We start from the raw sequence: 18,558 nt of genomic DNA, 5'->3' as shown, positions 1-18,558 counted from the left end.
ATCTAACAAGAAGATAAATAAATAGCGATATTACCCTAAGCTTCTCTAACAAGTGATTGTTAGGATTGTTTAGTTTCACAAGTTGGCTGTCATTTAGAGAAGTGAGGCTTGTATACCATTCTGTCAAAAAATAGAATACGATTGGATGTGAGGCAGTTTCTGGCAGGTCCTTTTCTTCTCAGGAAAGTGTAGCTTGGATTGACAGATGAATAAACCCAAGAAAAATGTTAATCGATCCCCTAAAGCTTCTGATTCAGAAAGTGTAATATTTGTCACAATTTTTATGATAAAATCAATTATTTATTGATGTTTTAATCATTATTATTAGACAGTTTGTTCTCTTAACTCAAGAATGATGCATCTTGTTGGGTATTAATCTGTGCATTTTTTCTGCTCATTAGAAAAAGTGGTCCAGGAGGAGCTAAGAGGACTGCCCAACCGGCAACTGCGTCAATGACAACGTCAAATTAATAGTTTCAGGCTGGTGTAACATCAAAGGTTTGCAATAATTGTATATGATATCTACAAATTCAGTTACTTGTCGGTATAACTCAGCTTCAAAATTATGAATGTCCTTTAGTCAACATCTCCTAATAACTCTTCACACTCATGCCATTTACTCTGCCTCACTAACAGCCTCACACACATCATTTCCAAATCAAAACTACTTTATTACTGTAATATAAATTGTGAGGCCATTCAACTACACCTCTTCCTCTTGGCCAAAACCCCTGGTGTAATTAGAACCTAAATTTAGCAGAAAAAAAGGAAGAGAAGAGTGAGTTTCTTTTTTCATCTCAGTAGATATTCTCCAACAAATAATGTGTGGATGGATGATTCCCTTCGTCACGTGTGTTAATTAATTAGACTCAGGCTTCATGTCATTCACATATTCATTGATTTAGATGTACAGTTACATATCTATATCATCTTTATTCGTAGTAATTACTGGAATTCAGCATCGTATGAGAGAGGCTTCTACTTTATTTAATTACTTTCCTTCTACCTTTATGGGGTTCACTCCTCGTGAAATGGAAGTTCATGTATGTGGAGGAAATTAAGGTCTGCTATATCTCTGGCTTCTTCCTTTCCTCCTTTTTGGTGTAAAGAACTTTACCCCAAAAGAAGAAAGCCGAAGCAGGTATATACATATGGTTTCAGTATGGTAGCATGTGAATACCCTACAACTTGTATTGGTGCTAGGTTGGTATTGGACCACATCTCATCGAAAGAAGCTTTTAGAAATGGAAACAACCTTGTTCACTGCATCAGTTATGAAACATGCCATTACCTAATTATCATTCTAACCAAAAGGCCACCTTCTCACAAACATTTCCTTATGTAGCTTGTCACATTCATGTGTAAACTGAACATGAACATTACCATTCTGCTCCTCATTATGTCAAACTTTATTTTAAGATCCATTGTCTCAAACCAATTGCATGCATTCATTTTTTTCATTCTATTTCTTTGTTACCCCTCAAGAGTTGCATACCTATACCTAGTGCAAAGGAGGAAAGAGAAAGTTGTATCTGGTTAAGAATTTTTTTTATCAATGAATAAATTAAAACATTTGAGCATATTTTAACCCTTATAAAAAAATAGTCTATTATAAATTCCATAAATCAATAGAACAATTTTTTTGTAAAAAGTTACTCCTCAAAAAGGGGAATGAAGTGAGTATCAAACATTGAAGCAAGTATGAATAAAGATTCTAATAGTATAAAACAACCACATAATATTTATAATAAAATAATAATTTTGTTAGGAGTTTGTGTAGATAAAGTGTTCGAGAATATCAATGTTCATGCTGGAAATTGCAATTTCAGAACCATTTTTTACACGATTAATCTTTATATATATAATCTAGGAATATGTGTAGTTAAACTTATTTTTAATGGATAAGAAATTTGAGTTAAATCTTTCCCAACAATATTGCCTTCCTTGGCCATTACTTAAATTAAAAGTTTTATTAAGTAGGGTTTTTTGCTTTTAATACATAGAATTGTTTCTAAACTGCGGAACAATATTAGGATGCATGATCGAAGTTAATCCCATACATAAAACTAATGAAATAAGTGTTTAATGTGGGAATTTATTTTCCAATAAAACAACGGGTCAAAGTCTGCACATGCTAAAATTCTTAAATATAAATGTATACTAATACTAATTATATAATTATATATGAATATTTCAAACTGAAAAATACTATTCTATGAATTTTTTTATCAAAAAGAAAATATATAATAAATATAGTTCTTAGAAGTGGTTCAACCTTCTTAAAAACTAAAAGAGACATACAGCTTATTAGCTAAAAATTGAATTAAAATTCAAAATTAAAATTTAAAGATCAATTCCGCTATCATATCAGTAATACATACCTAAGGTTCTAAATACCAATAACCGCTATTCAGCTATCATATCAATAATACATACCTAAGGTTCTAAATACCAATAACCAGTATCATATCAATAATACATACCAAAGGTTCTAAATACCAATAATAGAATAGAGCTTCTAGGCACCATAGAGAATATGAGGTGTAGAATATTAATCAACACGAAATCCTCTTCCTCTGAAAATGGGGTGGTGATTGACTAATTTCCAATCCTTTTCTCTCTCGAAAGAAAGCATGCATGCATGCAGCATGTGTCGTAACCTCTTTTTTTAAGACACAACCACCAAGCACGGAACACAGTACTAAGTAGTGAAACATAGAGATAACAACAACAAAAGAAGGACACGAATCTTTCAGATCAGATACACATTTATTTCAAATTTCGAAAAGCTATACAACTCATTTCCATTGCTTTTCTCATTAAATCTTTCGTGAAAAATGTAGCAGCTTCACGATTATGGAAAACTACACTTGAGTTTCTTAGATCCACCCATCTTCACAACTCTCACATTCACCCAACCAAGTAGAACTATTATAAATACCATTGCTCCTTCCTTCTTCAAGTTTTTTTATATAGTTCATTGTTGTTTCCATTACAACACTCTTAAACTCACACCCCATTTTGCAACAATCATACCCTAAACCTTAAACTTCTGAGATATCCTTTCTTCGTTCTCGATCCATTATGGCACCCCATGGAGAGTCTTTGACTAGCTCTTTCTCTAGGAAAAGCAACATGTCAAAGCCACCAAAGCTTGCATCTGAGAACCTTCAACGAACGGTCTCAGACATCTCTTTTGAGCTGACCAAAGAAGAGATCGATGGTCTAAAGCTAACACCAATATCTGAGGTTGAGAATGCCAAGTGTGAGTGCTGTGGGATGTCTGAGGAGTGCACACCCGAGTACATAGACCGTGTGCGTGAGAAGTTCAATGGGAAGTGGGTGTGTGGGTTGTGTGGTGAGGCAGTGAAAGAAGAGTTGGAGAAAAATGGAGGGGAAAAAGAAGAGGCCTTGAGTGCACACATGAGTGCATGTGTTAGGTTCAACAAATATGGTAGGGCTTTCCCTGTTCTTTTCCAAGCACAGGCCATGAAAGAGATGCTCAAAAAGAGCACTCTAGACGGTAGAAGGGCTAAGTCCATTAGCCCTAGGGACAAAGGAGGACCAAAGAAAGGAGGCATTGCTCGTAGTTCTAGCTGCATTCCAGCACTCACAAGAGAAATCAATGATATCAAAATAGCCAATTAGTGTTGCTACATGCAGAAAGAGTCTTGAAATATCAGTAAAGTTCTTACATCTATGAGTATATTCCAAACACATGATACAACACCCAAAACTATGTCAAATCTATGAACTAATTAGTTATGGATTCATGTAGAAAACTTTGCTTACTATTATTCTCCTAGTTCTACCTTAGTATCTTAATCTTTTTAATGTTAGTAGAAGTGCAAGCCTTTTTTCGTGTAGTGCAAGACATGGTTTATCTTTAGCTGACTATACTTGTTATTGGATAGCGAGATTTGGAGTCATAAGAATAAGATTATATTTAAAGGTGGAGTGTTTGACTTTTCTGAGATCTTTTCTTTAGCTCAATTGAAGGTTTGATCTTAGATTACTTCTAAATCCCCTTCTGTTTGTTTTTCTTATTCTGATTGAACACTTGCTGAGACTTCCATTGTATCTACTGTAAGTATTAAGAACTCCACACATCTCGTTCATCTGGTTTACAAATGCTTCCATGGCTATCTTTCAGGACAAAAAATGGCCTTATTATGTTGAAGAAGAGCGAATTTGATGACTTCTGAGGGTTTTTTGGTTTGTTAGTAACCTTTCACTCCTTCAAGGGTTGTTTCTTCTGAGATCTTGTTTGCATTTCCTTAACCAGAGAGGGTTCTTCTTTTGTTTTTGTTCAGTGGTTTTGTGTAACCTTGTCAGATGTACTCTCTACTTTGTCACTGATCATAATAAAGTGCAACAAATTTTACTTCATCATCTCAATGTTGTCTCTAAAGGCTAAGAATAATAGCATAGAATCATCATCTTCATCACTGAAAAACTTATGAACTATATATTTTTTGTTTTTCAATATTGAAAAATAATATTTAATTGCATATAATGTAATGTTATTTAGAATTACTTGGTCGAACAGCACAATAACATATAGTACCAGAAGATTCTCAATTTCATTTGATAGTTCAAACTAGTCATTAGTAAAAAAATAATAGTTTTTTAAAATAACTATATTTTTATTGAAATTTTATCTTTCAATTTTTCAAAGAAGCAAAGTTATCTCTTAATTAATTATAATCTATTTTCGTTAAAAAATTAAGTAATATGGAAGTCAATCCATTGAATTAAATTTAATTGTTTTACAAATACCAAAAATATATAAATATATCTCCATCTACCAAAAACGTACCTTAAAATAAATAGATTATAATTTATATTTTTATAATCACAATATTTCTATGAATTATTTATGGCTGAAAATAAAAGACTATGTAAAGTGTTTCAAAAGCAAAAAAAAAAAAGACTTGTTTGAATAAGGGTTAAAGACACTGTAAAAATAAGAAAAGCAAAAGTAAAATGAAAAGAAAAAGAATGTAAACTTGTACTAGGTTGTTGCCTTCTGAAGAAAACTGATAAATTTAGAGAGCAGTTAATATAATTCAGGTTTATATAAAGCCTTAGAACAATAAAATCATTTTTTTTCTTTTCAATTTTTTTTTTTTGTAAAAGAATAATAAACCTTAATTATCATTAGCTAATAATGAATTTATAAAATATTTATATTCATATTTTTTTGTTTAAAGCAAAAACTTTTTACCAACCTTTTCATGAATGCATGAAAATGACATAAAATAAGGTGCGTAACTCCTTTTCACAGCCTGTGACAGCCCAGTACAGCCATATATAAAAGGGGCTAAAATAATAGCAAAAAATAGACATAAATATTATTTTTAAATAAATGAAAATTACTGTTTTATTTTTTTTTTCTACTGGTACGACCGGACGATTCACTAAGTCGGTCAGCACTCAAACCAAGTTATCGCCTAAACCATGGCGAGAAGGCCACGTGTCGGCACGTGGCCGACCGACTCTTAACGTTGAGTCAATGATTGACCAAGTCAGCAGGGTTAATCTGTGGTTAAGAGTTGTTTAGTGCAACCCTAAACACGAGTCAATTCCCTAATCTGACCTACTAATGAAGACTCATTAAGATAATATAAATAACACGTATTTTAAGAAGAAAGATACGTCATAATTTACGGTACTCTGACACCTGAGTGCCAACATCCCAACTGACTTGAGCGTTTGAGTGCCTTCTGTAGGTATCATCCTCGCCTGTGGAGCCAGACAACCGAAAGAAGGAAGGTGCAACAGAAAGCTTGGAGCGTCGTAGACCGACAGAAGGTGGAAGCAGGAACAATCTTTCTCTATGTCCCTAATCCGAGAACAATTTTAATTAAAATGTTTATGATTTGTTAAATTGTATTTTTCTCATAATTTTCAGGCATTGACGAATCTTATAAAATGTTCCATTAATATACCAAAAACAAGAAGAATGTGCAAGAATTAATGGTGTGACATTTACGTATAGTAAAGTATGAACGAATATTCATACTAATGGATTTCTTCGTACTCAAGAAAAGAGTATTTGCATGAAGAGTTAATACGTGTATATTAGATATATTAATCCGTTAAAAAATTTAAAAAAATATATTAAAAATTGTAACACTGATTTTATTATTTTAATTAGTTCAGTTAATAAACATTACACCATGAAAATTATTAACAAATGTATTTACCATATTAAATATTCATATGCTTGTAAATAAAAGTATACTAATTAATTATGAAATTAAAATAGCTTTTTATAAGAAAATTTTCATTTCAATTAATTGAGTAATTGAAACACAATTCAACATTTCACTTTATACTAATGTTCTAAACCACACGTTTTTCAACGCACGTGAGAACTGTAGAATCTCTTTAGATGTTCAACGCACTTAACTTAAGGCAACCCTCCTCCACCAATCATGGTGAAAAGTTGAGAAAAACGCCATAAAAACTAAAGAAAAGTTTCTTTTAACACTAAATAGTAAACAACACACATTTCACAATGAATTATAATAATAATTTTAATTAAAAAATAAAATAACAATTTATTGGAGGTGTGAAGTGTATGTATTTTAGTGTGTGTTGTTAAAGTATCATCACCCAAAAACTAATTAATTAGATCAACTAAAAAAAGGTAGTGTAAAAGAAAAATTTTCAATTCAAAATAATTCTCCTTCCATCTCTACAATAAATTTTAAAAATAAAAAAATAATTATTATATTAACTAAATTATATTATAGATTAAAAAAATTACTGATCTTTAAACTAGTTTATATTATTAATAAAATTTATAAACAAATTTATAAATTAATGAAAAATTAGATATTAATTTATAAATTTTATTAATAATAGAAAATGATCTTAAATATTAATAATTTTTTTAGTAATATTTAATTTAGTCATAATTAATTATTTGTTTTGTCTAAAATTTATTTTTATTTAATAATTTTTTACTGATTAATTTTTTTCCTCAAATATCTTTAATTAAATATTTGAAATAAATCATAACTTTTTTAAATTTGATTCAAGAATATAAGTATCAAAACATCTTTCAAACTTAAAATATTTAAGGGTAATTTTGAAACATTTATACAAACTATAAATTTATTACTTAGGTGAATTGTTTGAAAGGTTATTTCAAAGTTGAGAGAGTGTTGAACTATGTAGCATTGATACTCGCACAGATATTAATACGATACGAAGATACAAATTTATATATTATATAAATTGACAATAGTTTGTTCAAAAGGATTTGTTCCTTACTTTTATAATCATATTAAAATTTTATACAATAAGTTTGAATTTTTAAAAAATTAATGTATTTTTTATTTTTAAAATTATGTTGGAACCGAACTAGAATTATCATAAATTCAACATATATTTTTTAAATTAAAAATATTAAACCGATATGTGTCTTATGAGTGTCGTGTGTCTGATAGATGTGTTCAACACGGATACATCATTTAAGCGTTATAGGTGTTGAATATTATTAAAATATCTTTGCATGCTCTCAAAGGGTTTATTCTAGGGTAGGTTGATTCAAGTGCAAAACCAACACATTTTTCTTCCCCTTTTCCCACCACTAACAAACACATATATATATGCCTCCTTCCCCCTCTTTCTCATCAACCCATTTCTTCTTCTCTTGAGATTCTCATTCACAAATCTCTCTCTCTCTCTCCAAAATTCAAAATATTTAAAACAAAAAAATAGAAATGGAGAACAATTCAGCAGTGATTGCAAAGAGAGTGTGGAAGATAATACGTGTCGCCTTCTTCATGTTGAGAAAAGGCATATCAAAGGGCAAGCTAATGATGCACCTTAACGTCATGCTCAAACGCCGGAGCAAGCTCGCCGGAAAAGCCATCACCAACCTCATCTTCCACCACCCCCACCATGCCGGAGTCCCCGGCAACGACCTCCAGTTCTCAGCCGCCAGGGAGTACGAGTTCAGCTGCAGCAACACCCCCAACAACTTCTTTGCCACCATTGGCAACGGCAGCAAGCGCCACCGCCACAACCCTTTCTTCACGTGCGCTCACGCCCCGCCCACTTTCGAGGACGACGCCGTGACCGTCAATGCCGTCAAGGGCGTGTTGGAGATGCTGAACAAGGAGACGGCGGTGGAGGCGGCGCCGGCCGCCGCAGTTTGTAGCTCTGTGGTGAGGCAGCTTATTAGGGTTACGGACTCTCCGTTCCCACTTCGTGAGTACGAGGATGACAAGGACAACCAAGTGGACAAGGCTGCGGAAGAGTTCATAAAGAGGTTTTACAAAGACTTGAAGAAGCAAACTTGAGTTTCTTTCTGCATTAAACAACGTTAATTTTGATGTTTATGAGAGTAGTACTAGGTGATTAATTTAACCTAATGAGCAGTTTTGGATGTATTTTTCATTGATGATAATCTGTGTGCACTTAGAGAGAATGCATTTTAGTTATTTGCATTCAGGAATTTTGTATCTTTAGTACTAGTTGTTTCTTATATATCAACAATAAAAACGAGTTTAATTATTGAGATATGAATAATTTCTTCTATTAACATTGTAGCAAATTGTTAATCTGTTTGTGTGGTTAAAAAAATTGGACATTTGAGAACAAAATGCTTGTCTAAGTTTTGGTATATTTTTTTTAAATGATTGAAACATCCTTTATATTTTCTTTCTATTTAATGTTTGCCGATTAAAAAAAAAAAAGTATATTTTGATTGAAGGAGCTGTGGAAATTTTCTGTATCAACATGAAGTATTGAAAAAACAAATTTTGGAAGTGTCGAAATGAATGGGTTTATGTATATTAAACAGGAGTCTGTGTTTTTGTTAATGAATTGAAGTAATATATATGTATAACAATCTGGGGAATGATTAATGGAATCTTCCCTATAGAGGGGTACACCTCTTGTACTCAAAGAATGTTGAATCTTGCCATCAGAAAACAATAATGTAACATCCTTTATCATTCCATTGGATCTTGGTTTTTGTTTTTGAAGTTTTCATTGAACATCTTTGAGAGAATTAATATTATTTAGACTTTTCAACTAAAGTTTTGGTCTTCGATTATATCTAAAGTTGTGCACGCGTATTTTTTCTTTCTCAGATTGGTGTTTAGATCGTTGATGTGTTTGTTTATGATTAAAAGTCATTGACTTTACGGGTTTTTAGTTTAAGTAGGACGTTTGTGTGATGTTATTATGTTTATTTGTTTAGTAACTTATGATTAGGTAGACTAGCTTATTGTTTCCGATTTGATTTGTATTATAAGGTTGGATCATCCGAAATAATTTATATTTAATTATTCTATTTTGTTGATAAAAAAAGTTAAAATATTGATATATTGACAAGTTAAATCATATTACAATTGAAAAATGAAGTTTTCATTGAACACTTTTAAAAAATTAATATTATCTAAAGTATTGATATATTGAGAACGTTACATCAAACTATAACTAAAAAAATAATTTTTTATTAAATAAAAAAAGTTTAAAAATCATATTATGTCGTATTGTTAAAATAACATTTTCCTATTATTTAAGTATGGAATGTATTTGTATCAAAATGATGACTATAGGGGTTTGATTGTGTAAATGGTGAGTTTGATTTACATATTGTAAATGATTCCACTAATGTCAAAGTGAAACCATAGCTGTCACCCTCTCCAAATAGTGCTACCTTTCACAACTTTTTTCTTCTTTTGCTTTTGCTTTTCTTTTTTTGTCATTTAACAACTTTTTAAGTTTTATACACACACATATATATATATATATATATATATATATATATATATATATATATATATATATATAACATACCATACAACTTTTCTACTTCTTAATTAAGTTGGTTTACTATGAAAAGAAGGTTTCAACGTCTCCATTGCAAGAAAAAAGAAAACCCTAAACCCTACAATTCACAACTTTAATTGGTGCTCTTTTACCAAATCATTAGTTATACTATTTCCATATATATATATATATATATATATACTACCAGAAAAACATGAAATATAAATCAATTTTAAAGAAAAAAAAATAGTTATTATAGTAATTAAATTAGAGATCATTTTGAAAACTAAAAAAAATTTGATTTCTACGTTAGTTTCTACTATTGTTAAATGATTTCTAAATTGGTGTCTCAACAATCAAGATTTTACCTGTCAATTATTTAGTTTCTAAATTTGGTAACAAAAATTTTGGTTGCTAATTAAATACCAATTTAGAAATCATTTAACAATAATAGAAACTAATTTAGAAACAAAACAAAAAATAGTCAATAAAATGGTATCTAATTTAGTCACTATATCAACTAATTATTTTTAGTCACTAAAAATTATATTTTATTTCATGATTTTCTTGTAGAGATACTCATACAAAGGTTTTAACTTAATGTTCATCTTATTCATGAGTTAAAGGGGAAATTATAATACATATCAAAATTCTTGTTTTTAATTTTAGTTGATAAATAAATTTATTTTAATTTTTTACTTTTTTTTAATAGTTGTGAAGAATTGTTGAGACGAAAGTTGGCAAAAAAGTCTTATAAAACCTAATGTATACACAGATACCATTCATATACATGCACTGATATATGTTTTTAATTATTTTATTAAATGCCTGAAAATATGAGAAAGAGAAAAAAAAAAGTTTTCTTCTTATAGAAAAAGTAAAAATGGAAAAACCCAATAATAAAAATAAATTATTTAACTATTTTTGAAGTGTATGTAAAGCTGGGATTCGCTTTCAGAACGATTTTGCCTTTGACTTTTGGTTCACAATAAATCAATTAATGTTTTTTTTTTCAATTATGGTAACAAATCATTTGTATTTCCATTACTTACTGATTTTGAACTTTATATGCTGTGCTCTTCAGCTTTAGAAAACACTTTATAGATACTCATTTATTAATTATCAAGTTATTAGCCTAACAAAACTTTTCTAAACTAAAATATAATAATAATAATAATAATTTTCATAGAAAGCAAAATATAAAATAAATTAATGATACAAAAATTTTGAAAGTCGTTTTTAGTACTATTAAGAACGTAATTAATATAACTTATAAAGATCGACTTAATAATAATACGACTGTACTCTTAACTCGTATTATTAAACTTTTTTAAACTAAAATATAATAATAATAATTTTCATAGAAAGCAAAATTAATTGTAACAGTTATTCACAGATATTTTATGTGATGAAGTTATGAATCTTATGAATATTGTACTGGGAAGAAAAGTGGTGGAAAAAACTGTATTCATTTTTGTTATTTTTTTATGATATTATTACATTGATTTTTACCACAAATTATTCTACTTCAATTATTTGTATTTTTTACAGGTTTGGAAAAATCTGTTTTTTTTTATGTAAAATATGAAAGATATGCACGAAATTTTACTTAAGAAGAATTTATTTTAACTGTCAATAAAAAGTGAGCTATAAAAAAGAAGCAACTAGTAAGAATGAGTCTACTCAAGTTGAACACAAAAATAAATGTAAAATATTGTGTCCACAATGAAGACCTTTAACTCACACTAAAAATTATTAAAATAATAATAATAAGTTAGTGTCTAGAATAGAGACACAAAGTAGATACAATGAAAAAAATGAAGTAACAGAAAAATATTGAGTCTAGAATGGGCACACAAAGTGGATGTAAGTTAAAAATTATTGTTGCAGATCACACATCGACTAATAATATTCAGTCTAGAATGGCGACAGTAAGTTTAATTATTGTAGATCCCACATCGACTAAATATTAAGACATTTCATAGTATATAAGTAGGTGTAAATCTCACCTCTTATAAGCTGGTTTTATGAGGTTGAGTTAGACTTAAAGTTCACTTCTTAATATGGTATTAGAGTCATTTCAAGTTTATCTTAACGATTGTTTATTGGGCTTATCAAATCACTTACTATCGATTCGAACCAATGCTTAGTTACCAAAAGATTAACTTTCATTTCTATTGGGACGCACTAGCTTCATGTAGTGTTTCTTTTTTTACTTTCCTTTACGTCGTTCTTTCGGAGACTCTATCATTATTTTTTTTGGTAGTGTTTATTTTTTTATTTTCTATTATGTTACTTTTTTTAGTTTATTTATTTAAAGACACTAATCTGGTATGATATATAATGATCTTGTAGTTATTATTAGTTTGATCAGTTTTTACACTAAAATGAAAAGTAAAATACTCTTGCTGCTACATGTGTATATAAAAAGTTATTAATTTATATCATTAATTAGTATATAGCTAGCTAGCATCATCTCTAAGGGTAGTATGTGTATATATATATATATATATATATATATATATATATATATATTGTTTAATATTTTTTATTAAATTAAAATTTTCATTTACATAAAGTATATTTATAAACAATTATATTAATTTACAATTATTTAATATTTTATTTAAATAAATTAAAATTGACATAATTTATGGTTTAAATATAAATAAAAAATGAAATTCTTTTTAATCTTAATATAATATAATAATATAAAATAATAATTTATATATGTCCTTTTGACTCTGTTTGAAACGTGAACTTGGCCTTTATTAGAGAAGTAGGGGAAAAGCATGAGACGACATTAAAGTTGAATAGATGTATGAAGTTGACCAGAGAATCTAAAATTCCACATCCCATTTCTTCTTAAAACCTCCTTCAATTATCTTTCTCACTCTTCAACTTTTTCAAATATAATAATAAGAAGAAAATTATGAAATAATAAAATAAGAAGAAGAAGAAGAAGAAATATTTGACATAAAAATATTAATGTATATGTATATAATAGAATGATGAGTTGAGATTGAATGAGGTATTGTGGCTCAAAGAATCTTAATTTTAAGTATATGAATCTATTAGAAAAAAATAAGATTTACTTGTGTTTAGTGTTAGATGGTGGATAGTGTTTTTTTTTAATCAGCATATTCTAGATGGTGTGAAAAAAATATTCTAACAAATTATAAAGATGCGTATCTCGTAAAATATATACTATATAATACTTTTAGAAAGTGTGAAATATAATAATTACATATATTATAGTTTTAAGATATGATTAAACATTCTTATAAGTTTGGATAATAGTGTAAGAATAATGTAAAAGATCTCACATCGATTAAGGATAAAGATCTCTTATGGTATAGAAGTGGGTGTAAAATATTATGAGACAGTTTTGTAACGTTGATTTAAGTTTACATAATTAAACTCTTTAGGTTTCTATTCAGTTTCCAGACTTCTGTAATTAAACTCTAAAATTTTTACCATATTATGGTTGATATCTTACCTTACATTGGTTAAAATTTCAGCTTAGAAAAATTATCACAAATCTTACGATCCAATTATTTAGTATTAAAAATAGTATTCCCTTCTTAATATGATACACACTCATATAAAATCTATCCAATAATAAAAATTTGTTGGGCTCAATCTTTCATAATATATAAGCAAGTAAAAATCTAAGATGATTTTATAAAGTTGAGTTAAACTTAAAATTTATTTATTAATAAATAATTTATCATAATATTATTTGAAGTGAAATATGATTATGCAAATAACATATGTGTATTCTATATCATACTTTTGAGATATTTAAAATGCTAGATATTTTTTGTATGTGTTATAATACCGTTATAATCATAGTTGTTAGAGTATAGCATGTGACATTGCAAATGATATATGTATTATAATATATTATATATATATAGCTATAGAAAATGTGACTTTATAGTAAAGAAAGGAGAAGTGGTTGAGAAATATCTTATGAAGGTGGGTTTGAAAAAAAATTGTGGGCGTAATAAAGAAGGAAAAACTCGTTTCCTTTGATGCTAAGTTTTCTTCTTTCCAAGTTCTAACAGAGACACAAAAATGTCTGCGCGTCCTCTTCAACCTTTAACATTCCCAATTATAATATTCAAATCCCTCTATGTAAGCAATTCACATCACGACAAACATATTTAAAATGTGCCACCTTTTTTCACTATATTATTGGTTTGGTATATACGACTGACACTATGATTCTGCATCATATACTACAAAGATCATTACGTTTAAACAAGATTAATGAGGTTAATGAGCAATTAAGAGTTAGATAATGTATTCTAAATATGACTCATTTCCCTAATTTGGTCCAATAAAAAAGAGTCAATGACAATTATATAAATAGCCACAAAATCTAAGAATCAGGTACGTCATTATACCGTATTCATAATACCGAGTGCTGAATATTAAATTCTGATTTGAGCGTAAGAGTGTCTTTTGCAAGTACCATCCGAGTTTGAACTTTGTAGAGATTGAGAGGTAGAGTGAGAAGAGAAGAGTAAGGAACTTGCTTGTAGATAAATTGTATTATAAACTGACTAACCGAGAATATAAAAAAGTAGTTCAAATAGTTTTCTTGATTCCAACCGTTGCAGAACAATTATAAATCAAATAATTTTTTAACTGACATTTTTCATTTTTTTTATTTATATAACTGTTTTCGAAGCTTAATTATACTCTTAGTTTTTAGCTTGTTTTAATCAGTTGACGCATTAGTCATAAAAAGTGATAACGATTTGCTAAAATTATAAGTAAAAAAAATTAAAGTAAAAAGTTTATAATTACTTCATAAACCACGAGAAACTTTACTATATTTATTGTTTAACATACGAGAAAAAAAGGTGAGAATTTTAAGGTTTGTATTCCTATTACAAGTTGAAAATATATATACATATATAAATAACAATATAAGAATTTGACTATTAAAACAAAAAATGAAAAGAAGAATACAATTTCTAAAAAAAGAAAGAGGAGTAATTTTAATTTATCTTGCTAAGAAAATAACGTGTTCCTTTCATAAAAAAAAAACAAACATTAAAATAATGTTATTTTGATATGAAACTTCTCTTCTCACATTCTTTTTTTCACTCAAAGATTTGATTAAATTAATTCAATCTATATATCATGTTTTATTCTTTATCATTCAAGTTATTGATTAAACTTATATAAACTTATCAATCTTACCTGATTTTGTCATAACATCTACTTGATCTTTATTAATGTGATTTTTTTTTTATTTTTTTTTGCACTTTCTTCATCTACGACTTTTTGAAGAAAGTCAAAATGAATATTTATATTACATGAAATAGAGGATTTACTGTAATAAGTATAATTCATAATAATTCTTTTTTACGAGTTTTTATATTAATCTTTGAAATCAAATAGCTTTTTTAGGGATAATTTAACCTCTTGTTGTTGAACTAAGATCGCATTTGTATATGTTAAAAGTGTTTATTAAGAAAATAATAATTATCAAATTATATGTAATAATTGTATGCAATATTATACGATATTGTATCTAATTATATATAATTAATTTAATAATGATAGAGAGAGACTCCCTATCTAATTAGATTGTAATTTGGAGAGAGAAACTCCCTATATATTTCCTATACAAGAAGTGATGTAATAATACCCATAAGAGAATGATAACCTTGGTTTGCATAAATTTTCTGAAAAATTCACCCGGAATAGTTTTTTCTTGAAATTCCACGCAAGAATCTCCACTGAATTTGGGAAAAAACGAGACAAATTTCAGGTCAAACAGATGAGTATTCACCCACGAAAAAAATCAAACAGTTTCACACACAAACGAACCTTCCTTTTACCCTTGGCAGTGACGAATAAAAAATTTATTGACAATCTTGTGGGACGAATCTGGGGCTCAAACCTCAGCCAAAACTCAATAGACACAGTGACGAATGTCTGGTAAAAATTTCAGACCAAAATACCCGAGGAGTAAGGCGTAGTAAATCCCAGACCGAGAGTGAACAAAATCGGTTTTCCAAAAACAAAACGTCCTGGCTTTTCTTCCCCGTATCTTCTTTTTGTGATTCGTTTATGGACGTGCCTCCTTGCCTGGGTGCAAACAACATACGAAAGTGCGTGTGTGAATTTTTTTCAGTGCAATATGGACCCAGAATGAAATTACAGAAATTAGGCCGGAATTTCACAAGTTTCGATAGAGGATAGCCTTGGTTTGCACAAAATTTCTGAAAAATTCTCCCAGAATAGTTTTTTCCTGAAATTCCACCCAAGAATATCCACTGAATTTGGGACAAAACGCGACAAATTTCAGGTCAAACGAATGAGTATTCACCCACGAAAAAAATCAAACAGTTTCACACACAAACGAACCTTCCTTTCAGCCCTGGCAGTGACGAATAAAATATTTATTGTCAATCTTGTGGAACGAATCTGGGGCTCAAACCTTAGCCAAAACTCAATAGACACAGTGACGAATGTCTGGTAAAAATTTCAGACCAAAATACCCGAGGAGTAAGGCGTAGTAAGTCCTAGACCGAGCGTGAACAAAACCAGTTTTCCGAAAACAAAACATCCTGGCTTTTCTTCCCCGTATCTTCTTTTTATGATTCGTTTATGGACGTGCCTCCTTGCCTGGGTGCAAACAACATACGAAAGTGCTTGTGTGAATTTTTTTCAGCGCAATACGGACCCAGAATGAAATTGCAGAAATTAGGCCAGAATTTCACAAGTTTCGGTAGAGGATAGCCTTGGTTTGCACAAAATTTCTGAAAAATTCTCCAGGAATAGTTTTTTCCTGAAATTCCACCCAAGAATCTCAACTGAATTTGGAACAAAACGCGACAAATTTCAGGTCAAAAGGATGAGGATTCACCCACGAAAAAAATCAAACAGTTTCACACACAAACGAACCTTCCTTTCAGCCCTGGCAGTGACGTATAAAAAATTTGTTGCCAATCTTGTGGGATGAATCTGGGGCTCAAACCTCAGCCAAAACTCAATAGACACAGTGACAAATGTCTAATAAAAATTTCAGATCAAAATACCCGATGAGTAAGGCGTAGTAAGTCCCAGACCGAGAGTGAACAAAACCGGTTTTCCAATAACAAAACGTCATGGCTTTTCTTCCCATTATCTCCTTTTTGTGATTCGTTTATGGACGTGCCACCATTCCTTGGTGCAAACAACATACGAAAGTGCTTGTGTGAATTTTTTTCAGCGCAATACGGACCCAGAATGAAATTGCATAAATTAGGTCGGAATTTCACAAGTTTCGATAGAAGATATAGCCTTGGAATTTCTGAAAAATTCTCCTAGAATAATTTTTTCCTGAAAAATTCCACCCAAGAATCTCCACTGAATTTGGGACAAAACGCGAGAAATTTCAGGTTCAACAGATGAGTATTCACCCACGAAAAAAATTAAACAGTTTCACACACAAAGGAACCTTCCTTTCAGCCCTGGCAATGACGAATAAAAAATTTATTGCCAATCTTGTGGGACGAATCTGGGGCTCAAAGCTCAGCCAAAACTCAATAGACACAGTGACGAATGTCTGGTAGAAATTTCAGACCAAAATACCTGAGGAGTAAGGCGTAGTAAGTCCCACACCGAGAGTGAACAAAACCAGTTTTCCAAACACAAAATGTCCTGGCTTTTCTTCCCCGTATCTTCTTTTTGTGATTCGTTTATGGACGTGCCTCCTTGCCTGGGTGCAAACAACATACGAAAGTGCTTGTGTGATTTTTTTTCAGCGGATTACGGACCCAGAATGAAATTGCAGAAATTAGGTCGGAATTTCACAAGTTTCGGTTGAGGATAGTCTTGGTTTGCACAAAATTTTTGAAAAATTCTCCCGGAATAGTTTTTTCCTGAAATTCCACCCAAGAATCTCCACTGAATTCGGGACAAAACGCGACAAATTTCAGGTCAAACGGATGAGTATTCACCCACGAAAAAAATCAAACAGTTTCACACACAAACGAACCTTCCTTTCAGCTTGGCAGTGACGAATAAAAAAATTATTGCCAATATTGGGGGACGAATCTGAGGCTCAAACCTCAGCCAAAACTCAATAGACACAATGACGAACGTCTGGTAAAAATTTCAGACCAAAATACCCGAGGAGTAAGGTGTAGTAAGTCCCAGACTCTGAGTGAACAAAACCGATTTTCGGAAAATAAAACGTCCTGGCTTTTCTTCCCCGTATCTCCTTTTTGTGATTCGTTTATGGACGTGCCTCCTAGCCTGGGTGCAAACAACATACAAAAGTGATTGTGTGATTTTTTTCAGCGCAACACGGACCCAAAATCAAATTGCAGAAATTAGGTCGGAATTTCACAAGTTTCGATAGAGGATAGCTTTGGTTTAAACAAAATTTCTGAAAAATTCTCTCGGAATAGTTTTTTCTTGAAATTCCTTCAAGAATCTCCACTGAATTTGGGCCAAACGCGACAAATTTCAGGTCAAACGGATGAGTATTCACCCACGAAAAAAATCAAACAGTTTCACACACAAACGAACCTTTCTTTCAGCCTTGGCAGTGACGAATAAAATTTTATTGCCAATCTTGTGGGACGAATCTGGGGCTCAAACCTCAGCCAAAACTCAATAGACACAAGGACGAATGTCTGATAAAAATTTTAGACCAAAATACCCGAGGAGTAAGGCGTAGTAAGTCCCACACCAAGAGTGAACAAAACCAGTTTTCCAAAAACAAAACGTCCTGGCTTTTCTTCCCCG

General features: G+C 30.3%; 2 protein-coding genes across 2 annotated transcripts; both read left to right on the top strand.

The window, feature by feature from the left end:
• Positions 1 to 2,963: 2,963 nt before the first annotated feature.
• Positions 2,964 to 4,392, top strand: LOC137819247 (uncharacterized). The gene is made up of 2 exons (XM_068623034.1): positions 2,964 to 3,682; positions 4,154 to 4,392. The coding sequence occupies exon 1, from the start codon at positions 3,085 to 3,087 to the stop codon at positions 3,646 to 3,648; it is 564 nt and encodes a 187-aa protein (XP_068479135.1). The 5' UTR covers positions 2,964 to 3,084; the 3' UTR covers positions 3,649 to 3,682; positions 4,154 to 4,392.
• Positions 4,393 to 7,668: 3,276 nt separating this feature from the next.
• On the top strand, positions 7,669 to 8,540 carry LOC137818608 (uncharacterized). The gene has a single exon (XM_068622133.1). It carries the CDS (start codon positions 7,737 to 7,739, stop codon positions 8,316 to 8,318), a length of 582 nt encoding a protein of 193 aa, XP_068478234.1. The 5' UTR covers positions 7,669 to 7,736; the 3' UTR covers positions 8,319 to 8,540.
• Positions 8,541 to 18,558: the final 10,018 nt, after the last annotated feature.

This window comes from Phaseolus vulgaris, chromosome 10 (genome assembly GCF_000499845.2).
Source record: "Phaseolus vulgaris cultivar G19833 chromosome 10, P. vulgaris v2.0, whole genome shotgun sequence".
NCBI lineage: Eukaryota > Viridiplantae > Streptophyta > Magnoliopsida > Fabales > Fabaceae > Phaseolus > Phaseolus vulgaris.
This window is presented reverse-complemented; position numbering and strand designations above follow the sequence as displayed.